At 32.1% G+C, this 15126-nt stretch overlaps 1 protein-coding gene across 7 annotated transcripts; it reads right to left on the reverse strand.

Moving 5' to 3' along the window:
- Window positions 1-1085: 1085 nt before the first annotated feature.
- On the reverse strand, window positions 1086-8185 carry HDH (histidinol dehydrogenase). Of its 7 annotated transcripts, XM_088827473.1 has the most exons (16): window positions 8064-8185; window positions 6828-7002; window positions 6463-6567; window positions 5418-5539; window positions 5259-5311; window positions 4436-4508; window positions 4205-4306; window positions 4024-4125; window positions 3853-3924; window positions 3715-3777; window positions 3581-3622; window positions 2867-2926; window positions 2664-2774; window positions 2186-2356; window positions 1903-1993; window positions 1086-1641 (listed from the first exon to the last, which is right to left on the reverse strand). In XM_088827473.1, exons 3-16 carry the CDS (start codon window positions 6554-6556, stop codon window positions 1358-1360), a joined length of 1440 nt encoding a protein of 479 aa, XP_088683599.1. In that variant the 5' UTR covers window positions 6557-6567; window positions 6828-7002; window positions 8064-8185; the 3' UTR covers window positions 1086-1357. The 7 variants fall into 7 exon arrangements, with proteins under 7 accessions (XP_088683599.1, XP_088683600.1, XP_088683603.1 ...); XM_088827474.1 differs by lacking the exon at window positions 8064-8185 and having other exon boundaries at window positions 6833-6998; XM_088827477.1 differs by lacking the exon at window positions 8064-8185 and having other exon boundaries at window positions 6463-6603; window positions 6828-6975.
- Window positions 8186-15126: the final 6941 nt, after the last annotated feature.

A 15126-nucleotide genomic window follows, 5' to 3' on the forward strand; every position in this document is an offset into this window, starting at 1 on the left:
TATACACACACACCAAGATAGTTTATTTTTTTATTTCCTGTATTTGTAGAGAAATTTTAGTCTTTCATTCTCCAAGCATGAAGTCCGAACATATTGTTACATCAAGGAACGAAGTAGAATCGAATTCTAAATTTGGATCAGAAAACGAACATGGATCGAAATCCAAATTTGAAGAAAACCAACATGGATCACAGTTCAAATTTGGCGAAAGTTTTGTTCAAAAGTGTGCCTCGTGCAACTACCAAATACACGAAAGTCAGACTGTTTATATGTACAAGTAAGTCGTTCGTAATACATGCATTGTAAAACTGCATAATAATAGCACATGTTAATTATATAAGTTGTACTTTGATCCGAATTAAGCCTATATTTCTCGGTTTTTTTTTTTTCCTTTTTCAGCGATCAATGTTTTTGTTGCCATCGATGCCGAGCTAAAGTGATGTCTTTAGACAGAGTTCAAGCTTATGCAGACTGTCATAAGGAGATTATTCCGTTAAGCCACACTGAGAAGCCTGAAGAACATAACATTGCTACGTCGAAAAACGAGGTTGGATCCAAGTCCAAATTTCGAGAAAGAAATATTCGACGATGTGCCTCGTGCGACTACCAGATGCATCAAAGTCAGATTGTTTATGTGTACAAGTAAGTCGTTCGTAATATATATGCATTGGAAAACTTATTATAATAATATAGCAAAATAATCAATTTCATATAACTTTTAATTTGATAGTAATAGATTATTCTTTCTTCTACAGTGATCAATGTTTCTGTCGCCATCGTTGCCGAGCTAAAGTGATGGCTTTAGACAGACTTCAAACTTACGCAGCTACAACAGAAACAGAAGACTGTTCCAAGGAGACTATTTCATTAAGCAACCAGCTTCTTAGATAGGAATTTCTTTTATACAGCTTTTACGTTTCGACTATATATATATATATATATATATATATATATATATATATATATATATATATATATATATATATATATATGCTCTTCCCCTGCTAAATTGTGTTCCTTTGTCAACCTTAATAAATCCTAATATACTACAAAATTATCGGCTTTGTTGTAAGACAATAAGAGAATTTCTCATCAACTGAAAATTATATTTTTAAGAACAAACTGCAGAGGTTTCTAAATTTTTATTACCTAAAAATAAGGCAGCACTGACACAATTTGTCGATGGTTTTGTTTTTCTGTTGAATGATAAATAAAAAACTTAGAACCAAAGTGCAAAATCAGAGTACAACAACAGCAGTATCCAGTGTTTTTTTTTTTGGGAAAAGGCAAGAAAATTAGACGAGCAAAAGAAGGGATCTCTCTGTCACGTTTAACGAAAAGATATCAATTTCGATACTTATCTGAGATTAGAAAGTTGTCGAGCTTCAATGTCTTTAAGTCTGAGAGTGACAGCTCTCTTGTGGGCATCGAGACCTTCAATTTCAGCCATAGTTGCTACGTAAGGACCAAGTTTCCTAAGCCCTTCTTCTGTCAGTGATTGTACAGTGATGTACTTCAAGAACGAGTCTAACGAGACTCCACTGTACATACGTGCGTAACCGTAAGTTGGAAGAACGTGATTCGTCCCACTTGCGTAATCTCCAACGCTTTCTGGTGTCCACTCACCCAAAAATACAGAACCTGCACGTAGTTTTAATTACAAAAGTATAATATCAATACCGAACATATATTTTCATAACGAATTAAGAAAGAACAAGAACACGATAAACAATTCAAGTTGATGTAGTGTAAATGATTGTCACCTCAAATAATTAATATGCTTTTAAAGTTGGATAGTATAATACTGCAGCAATATAAGTAAAAGTATAACAGTTTGTTGAAATTACAAGGATGTTAAATGATCGAATTCAAATCCCAGAAGCATATATGCCTGACTTTTACCTGCATTCTCGACGAAACTTTCCCACTTCTCGGCATCTTGGACATTGATTATTAAGTGCTCCGGTGCATACAAGTTAGAAAAAGCAATAGCCTGCGAATCCCAACAATGGGTAAACTCAGGCAAGAAAGTCGATAAAAGGCATTATTGCCAATTGTTTAGATGTACATTATGCCCAATAAAATCGCCTCAGTAATTAAGCATATACATTTATCCTTTCCATCACTGAAAATAAAGGATATCATATTTCTATGTGTTTGTCCAGATTTTAAAGAATATACGAACCTCAACCATATCGCGTGCGTGAACAATAAAGCTGTGACTTAGTGCTTTAGAAGCAAAGGCTCCCCGAGGAAGGCTATTGCATTGCTTGTCAATTTCATCCTCAATTGCAGTTACATCCACACCCTCTCCAGCAACTACAAGAACAACTTGGCTATCAGGGCCATGCTCAGCCTGAAAACACGAACATTCCATCATGGCAGAGAACAAATAGCATAATTAAATGAAATTAAGCGACGAGAAGTTATCTTCAAGTACATAAGTTGTTATTTTACAGACACACCATAAATGACAAAGAGGACGAACTTACTAGTTTAAATTTTTTTCTATCTATTTTCCAACTATCGTAAATCAATGTCACCTTCTCTTCTTTATTTGAAACTTCTATCTTAATATTCGATAAACAGATTTACAACCATTCTTTTATTAACTATAACCACTAAACATACAGCAGGAAAAAACTCCATATAAGGGCAAAAACCTGTGAAAGCAAATCTGCAGCTATGTGAACAGGGCTGGCATATTTATCAGCAATGACAAGAACTTCCGATGGTCCAGCTGGCATGTCTATTGAAATCATGGCTTCACTGTTCTATTGAGAGCAAGTAACAACTTAGCAATATGCAGTAAGGCATAAAGCAGAAATAGTTAAGATCAATTCACAATTCATAGAGCATAAAATACCTGGAGAATCATTTTTGCAGCAGTAACATACTGGTTTCCAGGCCCATATATCTTTTCAACCTGCACTCACAGCAACATAGATGCATAGCAGCAAAAGAATGTCGTTAAATAAATCGATTTCATTACCAGTAACAATAGACCGAGATAAATTCACTTTATAATCTACTTTAGGCCTCAGAAGACATTCATTTGGCAACAAAGAGCTCAACTTTCATTATAAATTCATCATATAAACTAACTCAGTATAGTACCAAGTAACTTAAGAGTCACCAAGTCAAACCTAAACGCGAAGGGCAATACCAGCTGGAAAAGTTTTGCAATTGAAAAAGAACCAGCTTACAGAGCATTGTCATGCTGAGGAAAGACTGTCAGAAAAGTTCATGGTCATTACTAGTGTACTAGATGTGCAAGAATGTTAGAATTCATGCTAACCCAGCATAAACTAACACACAGATATGTGCATATACATTCATGTATGGGTGTATTTTTCTATGTAAGTAGGTAATCAGATAAATAAATAAATATATATATATATAGAAATAAATAGAGAGAACGCAAATTGCTAGCGGCAACAGTCATAGAAACAATTTTCTTGCTAAAAACTTTCATATCAAGAGAAGCCACTGAACTGGAGAACTAGAGCTTCCACGTGACATAGGTTGCTATTCAAAAGGCATGCTACGGAAAGTGTATAAATTATGCAGAAATTGATACCTTAGGGCAAGATTCACTTCCCCATGCCATTGCTGAAATTGCCTAAACATGATAATGTAAAATGTTAGTAAAATAAGAAAGAGTATCTCGCATACAGTCACAGAATGTACATGAAGAGCATACTGCATTCTGACCTGAGCACCTCCTGCTTTAAGAATATGAGTAACACCAGCTTTTTTCGCGCAATAAAGAACCTCCTGAAAACAGGAATGGGTGGTGACTGGTGAGCCATATAAAGACAACATCGTAATACTACAAGATGGAACAACTACCTTACAAATGCTGCCGTCTTGCGCGGGAGGGGTTGCAAGTACAATGGTTTTGCAGCCAGCAATTTGAGCAGGCTAATTCAGAACAAGGCATTTCAATGGAGTAAGCTAAAATTGCAGTCACAATTTAATAATCCAAAAAAAAAAATAATATGAATTTAAAAATCACCATACCACTGAAAGCATCAGAGCAGTTGATGGCAATACAGCAGTGCCACCAGGAACATAAAGACCCACGGAGGAAATACATCTTGCCACTCTTTTACACCTAACACCCTGGAGAAACGGGGCTACATGGTTCAATCGAAATTATCTATGAACACGTGATTTTGCAATTAAATATTGCACTGCTTACTTCCATGTTCTCAACAATCTTCTCAACTGGCTTTTGTGCAGCATGAAAAGCATAAATATTACTGTAAGCCACATCAAATGCTTCTTGGACAGCGGGATCAAGCTAACAACAATAAAATCGTTAGAAATATGACCAGAAGTCAAAAAGTATTTTTCTCACTTGAGCAACACGTTAAAATGATCCAGTTAGAACCATAAATATTGTGGTAAAATAATTGTGTGAGGAATATACCACTGGATCTGGAAGATCATTGACAGTCTCAACTATCGTGTCTAGTTCAACTTTGTCAAACCGTCTTGTATAGCTGCACCCATGAAAACGAAGAACAATCAAAAATAAAAGATGCCATTTATCGGTCATTGCAGGAATTGAGAAGTGAGCCAAAAACATTTCAACAAGTGCAATAATAACATCTAATTTCCAGGACTAAAGGTTTTTATATCCTATTTGTTAAACCATGACCCTCAGCTCATCTTGAACTTCCACAAACAATAACCACCTTTTAAGGCCAAATTTTAGTAAGCAATATCAGAAACTAATATGTAGTGATATTTATACACCCTTCTAGATTGACTGATTAAGAATAACAAAATACAAGCTCTTGCAACAACGCCGAGTTTGATAAAACTCTGTACAAGAATAACCCCAAGTTAATAGCTAGATTTTATGAAAACTCTTCTGTTCATGTATTGAAAATTTCACAACGATTTAATAAAATGGATCACAATCCTTAAGACATCCTGATTTAATAAATCTAACAAGTCCTAGACTGCAGAATGAACAAAAAATATTTGTTGCTGCCGGTCAACTAAAAAGCCTCTTTGAAGGCATCAGTCTGTTGTACCTCTATCTTAATCTAATTCAAAATCTTCGACCATGTTTCTTTAAATGTTCCTGCCCAGTCTCATAATTGAATTCTTGTCACTATTAGCCCCATAAATTATTTTCGTAGTTGCCCAAGAATAAAGTGGATCTAAGAGGGTATAAGACTTATCCACACTGCCTAGACAAGACATGATATAAAATCAGAATAAATGGGCAAGGAAACACCTACTCTTTAACAGCTGCATCGCCTCTAGTTCGTACATCGTCAACAATGGGTTGAACCTATGTATATAGCAATGTAATAAAATCAGTTCTTAATTATATAAAAGGTTGAAATGATATTGACAACTAAAATATTGACAAGCAACTGAGCAGCATCAAGACTCACCACACTGAAAATAGATGAAAAATCTATCCGGGGGCGAGCTTTGAGGCTATCAACCTCAGTCCTACTAAGATCTGACAGCTTATAGGACTTCATTGAGCAATTCGTTGTGCAATAAAATGATCCTAGAAAAAAAGCAAACACAATAAGATGAGAAACAAGGAAGGCGGGTTCAATAACTATATTCAGTAAATACAAAATGGTATTCTTATCTTAGTTCTATCATCAACAATATCACAAAAACATGAATAGATGTAACCTCACTAAGCGTAAGCTTTAATGGAGCTACATCGAATTCCTAGATTTGTTAATATACTATAGACGCAAAAGCTAGCTAACAGCTTCAGATTCTATAGTTAAAACACCAATTGATAGTCACTTATAGAGCTTTATTTTGTTATTTCATCCTATGCGTGTTTCAAAAAAACACGCTGACATGGATAAACCTTTTCGAATAATGAGATTTGACTTGAAAATGGTGATCATTCTTCTCTATTTAACTAGGACAGAGTAAAAAGAAAAAAGAAGCCCAGAACTCAAGAAATATCAGTTCATATTCTAGATTCGACGTCCAATGTCAAACCGCCAAGAACAACTCCTAAACGAAATCCAATTGAACGATTGAGATAAGCTAGAGAAAATCTATTGATATGTATAAAAAAATAAACGAATGATGATTGTTAATTTTTTGGTGTCAATAATGAAATATATAAATGATTGAAATTCAGAAGTTCGGTGAGAAAATCCGAAGCCACATTCTTAAGATGGCATCACATTCTGGGCTCAATTAGTTGTCTTTCTCTACAAAGAGCTACCCCAAAAAAATCAACATCCTATTTACGCCAACTCACTCAAGAATGAAAACGACACCTTCATGCCCCATATTTACAGTAAATTCAACTATCCAAACAAAATTCACCACCTCGTTCTCAATGCGTGAGATGTAAACACAACAAATATTTTTTTTTTTTATTTTAAAGGTGGTAGTTAATTATTCTTCCTTCATTCACACAATACTTGAACGAAAAAAATTACCCACCCAACTTACTTCTTTGAGAATAGGAGGATAATCGTTGATGAGTAATTCTTGTGGAAGCAAACAAACCGCCACTCCGATTGATCGAAAGAAGTCTACAGTCCATTAACACCAAACCTTCAATACAATTGATTGATCAATTCGAGTTTCTCTCTATTCATAAATCAAACAGAAAATTACACACACACACCAACAAAACAAATGATTGTTCAATAGAATTTCATTGTATTATACCCTCACTCCATCCAAATTGGATATCCAGCTACAAATGTGTACTTATCAATCGAAAATGTAAACGAGAGTATGAGAAACAGAAGAGAGAAGGAGAAAATTAAAGGCGACGGAAAAATGTGAACGAACATAGCCTGAAACCTAACCTTACCGGACAATACCGTGGTGCGCACCACTCGCCGCCGTGAAGAGGCTGACCGCCGTTAAAGCTTGAGGAGATTGGAGCAGTATGAGTGTATGACTGACTATGAGAGTTAATAATCCCCAAATCCAATTGCCAATCCCCACGTGTGTTCGATACGTCTATACGTATATATATTTCTTTTTTTTTTTTTTTTTTTTAGTAAATTCAAGTACATTACAAGGGGAAGGGCTCGAAACCTAGACAGTTACCCTATTGGTAAAGACTAGGTACAGTTAAACCTCTATAAATTAATACAGTTGGGACCATGAAGATTTCATTAATTTAGCGAAATATTAACTTATCGATAAATTAATAATTATTAATTTATACATTAATTAATAATTTATTAATTTATGAAATTACTTTTATTATTTATATGTTCAATAAATACATTTTTTTTATCTTTTTACGTGTAGGGTCCATTTGGATGGAGGGATTTGGGGAGGATTTGATTTCGGGAATGGATTTGAAATGACTCCAATTTTGGAGTCATTTGAAATCCACCACTATTGCTCAAAAAATAACTTAAAAGGAGGGGTGGGGATTTGAAATACATCTCCAAATCCCTCAATCCAAACAAGTCCAAGGAATTTGTTATTATGGATTTGAAATCCCTCCCCCAAATCCCTCCATCCAAATGCACTCGTATATTATTCATTGTACCATTAGTTCAATGCACTAGAGCCCGTTTCATAAACAAAAACTCTTAAAACAGCAATGGTAAAGAGATTTTATGTTGAGTTATGAGAAAACTATACCAAAAGTTCTAACCATGGTAAGAAAAGTGAGGGACGAGATTGATGGTAACGTGAACTTCAACAAGAAACAAGCGACAACTAAATTATATTGTATTAAGCTTTCATAGATCTATAAAATATGTACTACACCATGTAATTTAAGAATTAAAAGGTGAGGGACCTAATATGAAGTTCAACAAGAAACAAGCGACAATTAAATTATATTGTGTTAAGCTTTCATAGATCTATAAAATATGTATTACACCATGTAATTTAAGAATTATTTTTATGTATTATTAATTTATATATTATATGGGGCTTCTTAAAAATTTCGAATGTGTATTATCTTATAAATTTGGCGAATTATTAATTTAGCACGTTGTCCCCGAGTCGGGATCAGAAAAATTTATTATTTAAGCGAGGTTATTAATTTATCGGGTATTAATTTATCGAGATTCTACTGTATATATATTTCATTTAGGGTAATTAGAATTAGGCATGGCATACCCCTTACTAGTAAAAAAAAGTTAAAACTAGATACTAAGCAATTTTTATAAGTAAGAGCTTTTGCTACTAAATACCTAATCCCAAAAAAGTTTTGCGGTTCAGTCTCTATAGGTTTTATTTTTTCTTTACTCTGCACTATCTATATACAGTAGAATCTCGATAAATTAATACCCGATAAATTAATAATCTCACTTAAATAATAAATTTTCCCGGTCCCGACTCGGGGACAACGTGCTAAATTAATAATTCGTTAAATTTATAAGATAATACACTTTCGAAAATTTTAAGAAGCCCCATATTATATAAATTAATAATACATACAAATAATTCTTAAATTACATGGTACAATACATACTTCATATATCTATGAAGGTTTAGTAAAATATAATTTAATTGTCACTTGTTTTTTGTTGAAGTTCACATTACCATCGATCTCGTCACTCAATTTTCTTAACATTGTTAGAATTTCTGGTATAGTTTTCTCATAACTCAACAAAAAATTGCTTAAAAGCTTCCGTTCGTGAAACGGGCTCTATAGTGCACTGAACTAATAGTACAATGAATAATATACACGTAATTATTTTTAAAGAATGTATTATTGAAAATAATAATAAAAGTAATTTCATAAATTAATAAGTTATTAATTAATGTATAAATTAATAATTATTAATTTAGCGATAAGTTAATATTTCGCTAAATTAATGGAATTTTGATGGTCCCAACTATATTAATTTATAGAGGTTTAACTGTATAACCAAATACTTCATATTTATACTTTAATCAATTATTTTAGTTCCCAAACAATTTCAAAGTTTAGCCAAAATAATACTAAAAAATCGTAGGACAAAAAAACTAGAATTGTTTTCATCATCTCTGCTTCTCTTCATCATATTCTTCTTCCTCCTCTTCCTCTGCATCTTCCTTCTTCTTCCTCTTCTTCTTCTTTTTTTTTTAATTATTGGTTTATGTTCTTGACGAATTTGCATCTAGAGGATATGGATTGTGGTTTGTATGATGATCTTGAATATGATCAGTGTAGATGTGAATCGGAAACAACTTTGGGAGAAACAACACGGGAAACGGGCAATTTGTCCCTGCAATTCCCTCCGCCGCGAACATTGACACATACAACGATGATACTTTTTCGGTAAATAACATATACGTTATACAGCAATTGACGATACTTTTTGGTACTCTAGGCATATGTTTGTGTTTAATGTATAATACGACTATTTTAAATATTTAAATTTTATTTTTTAATTTATAAATAGGGCGAATGGCAAAAAGACCCATCACATGGGACTTAAATGCATTTTGGTCTACAGGATAAACAGTTTCTCAATTAAACCCATCCCCATGTCATTAGTCTAAAATACCCTCCATAATATAATTCTTATCAATTCCACCCATTATGCTCTAACTTACTTAATATTACACATTGACCCTGGATTTAAACAAATATATCACATTAACCCCCAAATTATTTTTTTCAGATTATACTTTTTTTCTGAAATATTTTTTTTCCGGCCACATTCCGGCGTTGACTTTTTTTTTTGTTTTTCGTTTTTTTTAAAAACTTATTTCTTTCCTGATATTTTTTTCCGGCCGGTCAACCACCGTTGACCGCCGGTCTCCGGCGTTGACTTTTTTTTTTTTTCTTGAATTTTTTTTTTCATAGAAAAAAATATTTTAATTAATATTACTGTCTTGGCTACTAAATTATTGTCTCAGACAGTAATATTACTGTTTGGGACAGTAATATTATGAATATTATTTTCCCGAACAGTAATATTATTAATATTATTGTCTAAGACAGTTAACTTACTGTTGGAGACTGTAATTTATCAGCCAATGCAGTAATATTAATTAAAATATTTTTTTTTAAGAATTTTTTCTTTTAAAAAAAAAGTCAATTAACAGTTAAATTACCGTCTCCAACAGTTAAATAACTGCTGGAGATAGTAATTTAGCAACGAATACATTAATATTAATTAAAAATATTTTTTTTTAGAATAAAAAAGTCAATTAACAGTTAAATTATTGTCTCCGACAGTTAAATAACTGTTGCAGACAGTAATTTAGCAACGAATACAGTAATATTAATTAAAAATATTTTTTTTAAGAATAAAAAAGTCAATTAACAGTTAAATTACTGTCTTAGACAGTTAAATAACTGCTGGAGACAGTAATTTAGCAACGAATACAGTAATATTAATTAAAATATTTTTGATGAAAAAAAAAGTCAATTAATAGTTAAATTACTGTCTCCGACAGATAAATAACTGCCGGAGACAGTAATTTAGCAGCCAAGAAATTAATATTAATTAAAATATTTTTTTTAAGCAAAAAAAAAAAAAGAAAAAGTCAACGCCGGAGACCCGGCGGTCAACGGCAGTTGACCGACCGGAAAAAAATTCTGAAAAAAAAAGTTTTTCAAAAAAACAAAAAAGTCAACGGCGTCGACCGGGTCAAAATTGAAATTATGGTCAAAATTGGTTAATTGATGAAATTGGGCTAAATTGGGGTGTAAATCATGAAATTGGAGTTGAATAGGGTTTCAATAAAATGAGGGTAATTTTCGTATATATAAAAGGATTTTCCTTATTTGCAAATAAGTTTGAATGAGCTGAATTTATTTGAAAGACAAAAAAGTTGGAGATGTCCCTCTTTTAATTAAGTACCCTTATCATGGGCCTATTTGTCATTTACCCTTATAAATAATTAGTCGCCATTACATGACTCTAACACATGTTTAAAAACATCAATAAACTATATATATATATATATATATATATATATATATATATATATATATATATATATATATATATATATATATATATATATAATAATAATAATAATAATTGTATAAGACTTTACAAAGAATTGTATGACTAGAGCACTGTAAATGTTTACCGTTGTTCGCTAGAACGTATATGAGTTATGTATACCTCGTGTTCCCATAAACGTAGACACTGCTTACATAACGTACATTCATAAATCGAGTGGTTTGGAATCTAATAGGTTATAATGGGCAAAACTATATTAGACGTCCATGAGTTATAATGGGAAAAACTATCTATCTTTGGTTCATCGAATTACGTGTTATCTAGAGAATGATCACTTCTATTTACAATGCCACTCCTACTTCAACACATTCTACTCAATACGTAAATCATTCAATTTTGGTAGCATCACAAGCTCCAAATGATGCAAATACTTATATAATTTGTTCAAATATCATTAGAAACACGTTTTACAGTAATTATGCGGTTAATTATTATTATACAGAATAAAAATAAAATAAATTATAATGTTAAAATAATAACAGTATCGGAGTTTATATGTGAATGTATATTATTTGATACAAAAACGTATACACGGTTACACAAAATGTATACCTCATGTTCCTGTAAACGTATACAATGTGCTTACCTAACGTACGTTCATAAATCGAGTAGTTTGGAGTCTAAATTTATCATATTAGACGTTCATGGGTCAGAATGTGCAAAAATATGTATAATGGGTTCATCGGATTACGTGTTCTATAGAGAATGGTCACTTATATATATCTACAATGTCACTCATACTGCAACACATTCTACTCAATACGAGTAAATCATTCAATTTTGTAGAATTTCAGCCTCCAAATGATGCAAATACTTATATAATTTGTTGGGTAAATATATAGCACTTAACCCCCTTGTGGTTTGAACATTTGCACATGACCTCCTTATGGTATGAAATTAAGCACATAACCCCCTTGTGGTTTTTGCACATGACCCCCTTATAGTATGCAATTAGGCACATAAACCCCTTGTGTTTTTGACATTTTGCACATGACCCCCATATGATATGAAATTAGCACATTACCCATTTGAATGAAAACTGGAAAAGACTAAATTGCCCTTAAAGTTTATTCAATTTTAGAAATCAATTTGAAAATCTTTAATATTATCATTAATTATGATTATTATATTACTATTTTCTATATAATATATTATATTATAGCTGTTATCGAACTTTAATTTGTTTAAGAACAAAGTCTTTATTTTTTTATTCTTTTGGAAAAATCTAAAAAAAACATTTCTTCAGAGTTGAAATAAAAATTAAATTAAAAAAAAATATGTGCTGTAAAATTAAAAAAACACAATAATATATTATACTTCTCATTTAAAAAAAAACACATTAAGCTTTTCATTTTATAGAATAATTATTTTAAAATTAGGGGTAATATATTATACCCCTATCAATTGTTTTAATATGAATAATATGGAAAAGACTAATATACATTTAGACTAATATATTATTGTAGTCAAAATAATCAAATAATATCACATTAGACGTTCACGAGTTATAATATGCAAAAATATGCATATTGGATTCATCGAATTACATATTCTCTAGAGAATGGTCATTTCTATTTACAATGTCACTGCTTCAACACCATCGACTAAAAAAAATTCTATAAAATCCATCGTGAAAAGTACTTGAATTTATTTTTATATAATCTAATATGAGTCTAAGCTACGCATCCAACACAATTTGAAAGTTTATGTAACTCTGCATATTTCTTCTTCCAAGTTATTTTATTTCTATTCCAGTCCTAATGTCTTTTTTTCTCAATTATAGAATATGTCAATGAATAGCTATAGGGCAAATTACGGCCACCCTCTAAGTTATGGTCAAATTATACAAACCCCCCCTCCTATTTGGGTAATTACAGCAACCCATCTTAACTATGTATTATTTTACGAAAATACCCCTCCAGAAATAAATTTAAGGATGTTAAATCGGTAAAACCGAACCGAAATTTCGGTACGCCAACATTTAATACTGTTTGCGGAACTGAATATATGATTTAGTTTGGTGAATAACCGAATTACATAAATTTTATGTAAAAGTATTTAAAAGGCCGGGTGATTGTAATTATCCAAACAAGATGGGTTTTTTCGTAATTTGTCCATTCCTCAAGTGGGTGGCCGTAATTTGCCAGTAACTATATTTATAATTGCTATATGTTAAAATATTGATTTTTATTTTATTGTAAATTGAATTAACATGAACTTTAGAGATATTTGCACACACTAGAAACTGTACTTTATATTAAAAAAAAAGTTAAATTACACACACACCCCTGAGGTATACTTAAATAACTTTAAGGTTCACGTGGTATCGATAATTACACTCACCCCCTTGAAACGTAGTTATAAACTCTAATGGGATAATGCATTAGATACGTTATTACGATAGAGTTCTAACGGACTATTTTTTTCAGGAAGTGGTGGACAATGGCGGAACTTAAGAGGGGGGGGGGGGGGGGGGGGGGGGGGGGGGGGGGGGGGGGTGTTGCCCCCCAAGAAAAAAAAAAAAAGTTTTTTTGCTATTTTGGCATAATATTTTTTGAATATTAAATTTGCCCCCCCAAAGGTTTTGTAAATATGTGTCTTTACCCTTAATTTTTTTGTTTATTCTCCATAATTTTATATAAATTATAGATATATATCATATTTAATATAGAAATATAAAATAAAATGGTTAAAACTTGTACTATTTTAAATAAAATTTATGAATATATTTATTTATCGATCTTTGATTTTTTATATTAATGTCTTTAAAAAATAATACGAGACGGTGCCATGAATCCCATTAAGTGCAATATATTATTAGAATAATTTAGATGTTTTTGTCATGCTTGATATATATATATATATATATATATATATATATATATATATATATATATATATATATATATATATATATATATATATATATTATTTTAATTAAAAATTCGCAGTATAACCCTATTTTTTCAATGTCTTGTGAACCTAAATTTTTTTCCGGGGCGTTGCCCCGAACCCCGAAATTTTAGTTATCCCCCTACTTTCTAATCCTGGCTCCGTCCCTGTGGTGGAGACAAGAAGAAGTTATGGGCGGTTGGTTGTAATTAATTAATCCTACAATAAATAAACTACAAATTTTGGGGAGAGGAGCCGACACCAGTGAACTACATCTGCAGTACTACAGACACCAAACACATATTATAAAATGGCTAACCCATTGATCTGCAGTCTCCTCTTTTTCTTCCTCCTCACCCTCTCTTTATCTCCACCGTCCTCCGCCCAACCTCAGCCGCCGTCCACCGCGTGCAAATCGACCCTGTACCCGAAGCTATGTGTTGGGTGCTAAATACCCACACGCAGGGCCGGTTCTGAGGGGAGGCGAAGTAGGCGGTCGCCTAGGGCCCCCGAATTTTTACGAAAATTTGGGGCCCCCAAATTATTTTATTTACACTTTATATATTAGTACTTATTTTTAAAAATTTATTATATTTAATATTTTGGAACATCGGTTCTAAAATAAATTTAAGCTAAATGATCAATAGATATTTTTGCAATTTTCTTAACTTTGGGGCCCCTAAATATTAAATTTATAATGTCTTAATTACTTATTTTTATTCTAAAATAAGAATCAATATTCATTAGTGTATTCAAATTTATAAATATTTATGAAGTCTATTTGCTATAAAGATTATACGTCACGGGAGGAAGTGAACCGGCAAATCATATTGCTAATTTTGAATTTTTTCCCATAATTTTAGCTACTTTATATTCATACATTTCAAAAAATATTTCGGGGGCACCGCCCCCGAACCCCCGTAATCTTTTATTTCATCATTTTTAGAATTTTTTTTTTTTTTTTTTAATACGTTCAATTTCGAACACCCATTAATAAAAAAAATGGCTTATCAAATAGGGGGCCCTGTTTTCAGTTGTTCTTTAAATCTCGCCTAGGGCCCCCGAATTCTCAGGAACGGCCCTGCCCACACGCAAGTGCACGTATCGCTAACAAGTAGTAAAGTAGACTCGTGAGAGTCGGATGTCGATCCCACAGGGAATACGCAAATTATTTAATCCTAAGTACCAAATCCTAACAATTGTGATTTTTATCCAGCCTACGCAGGGTTGTCAATTTAATTAACTAAATAAATTAAACTAATTAAGAAAGCAATTA

The sequence above is a fragment of the Erythranthe guttata genome, chromosome 2 (assembly GCF_056151865.1).
Source record: "Erythranthe guttata isolate IM_541 chromosome 2, IM_541, whole genome shotgun sequence".
Taxonomy (NCBI): domain Eukaryota; kingdom Viridiplantae; phylum Streptophyta; class Magnoliopsida; order Lamiales; family Phrymaceae; genus Erythranthe; species Erythranthe guttata.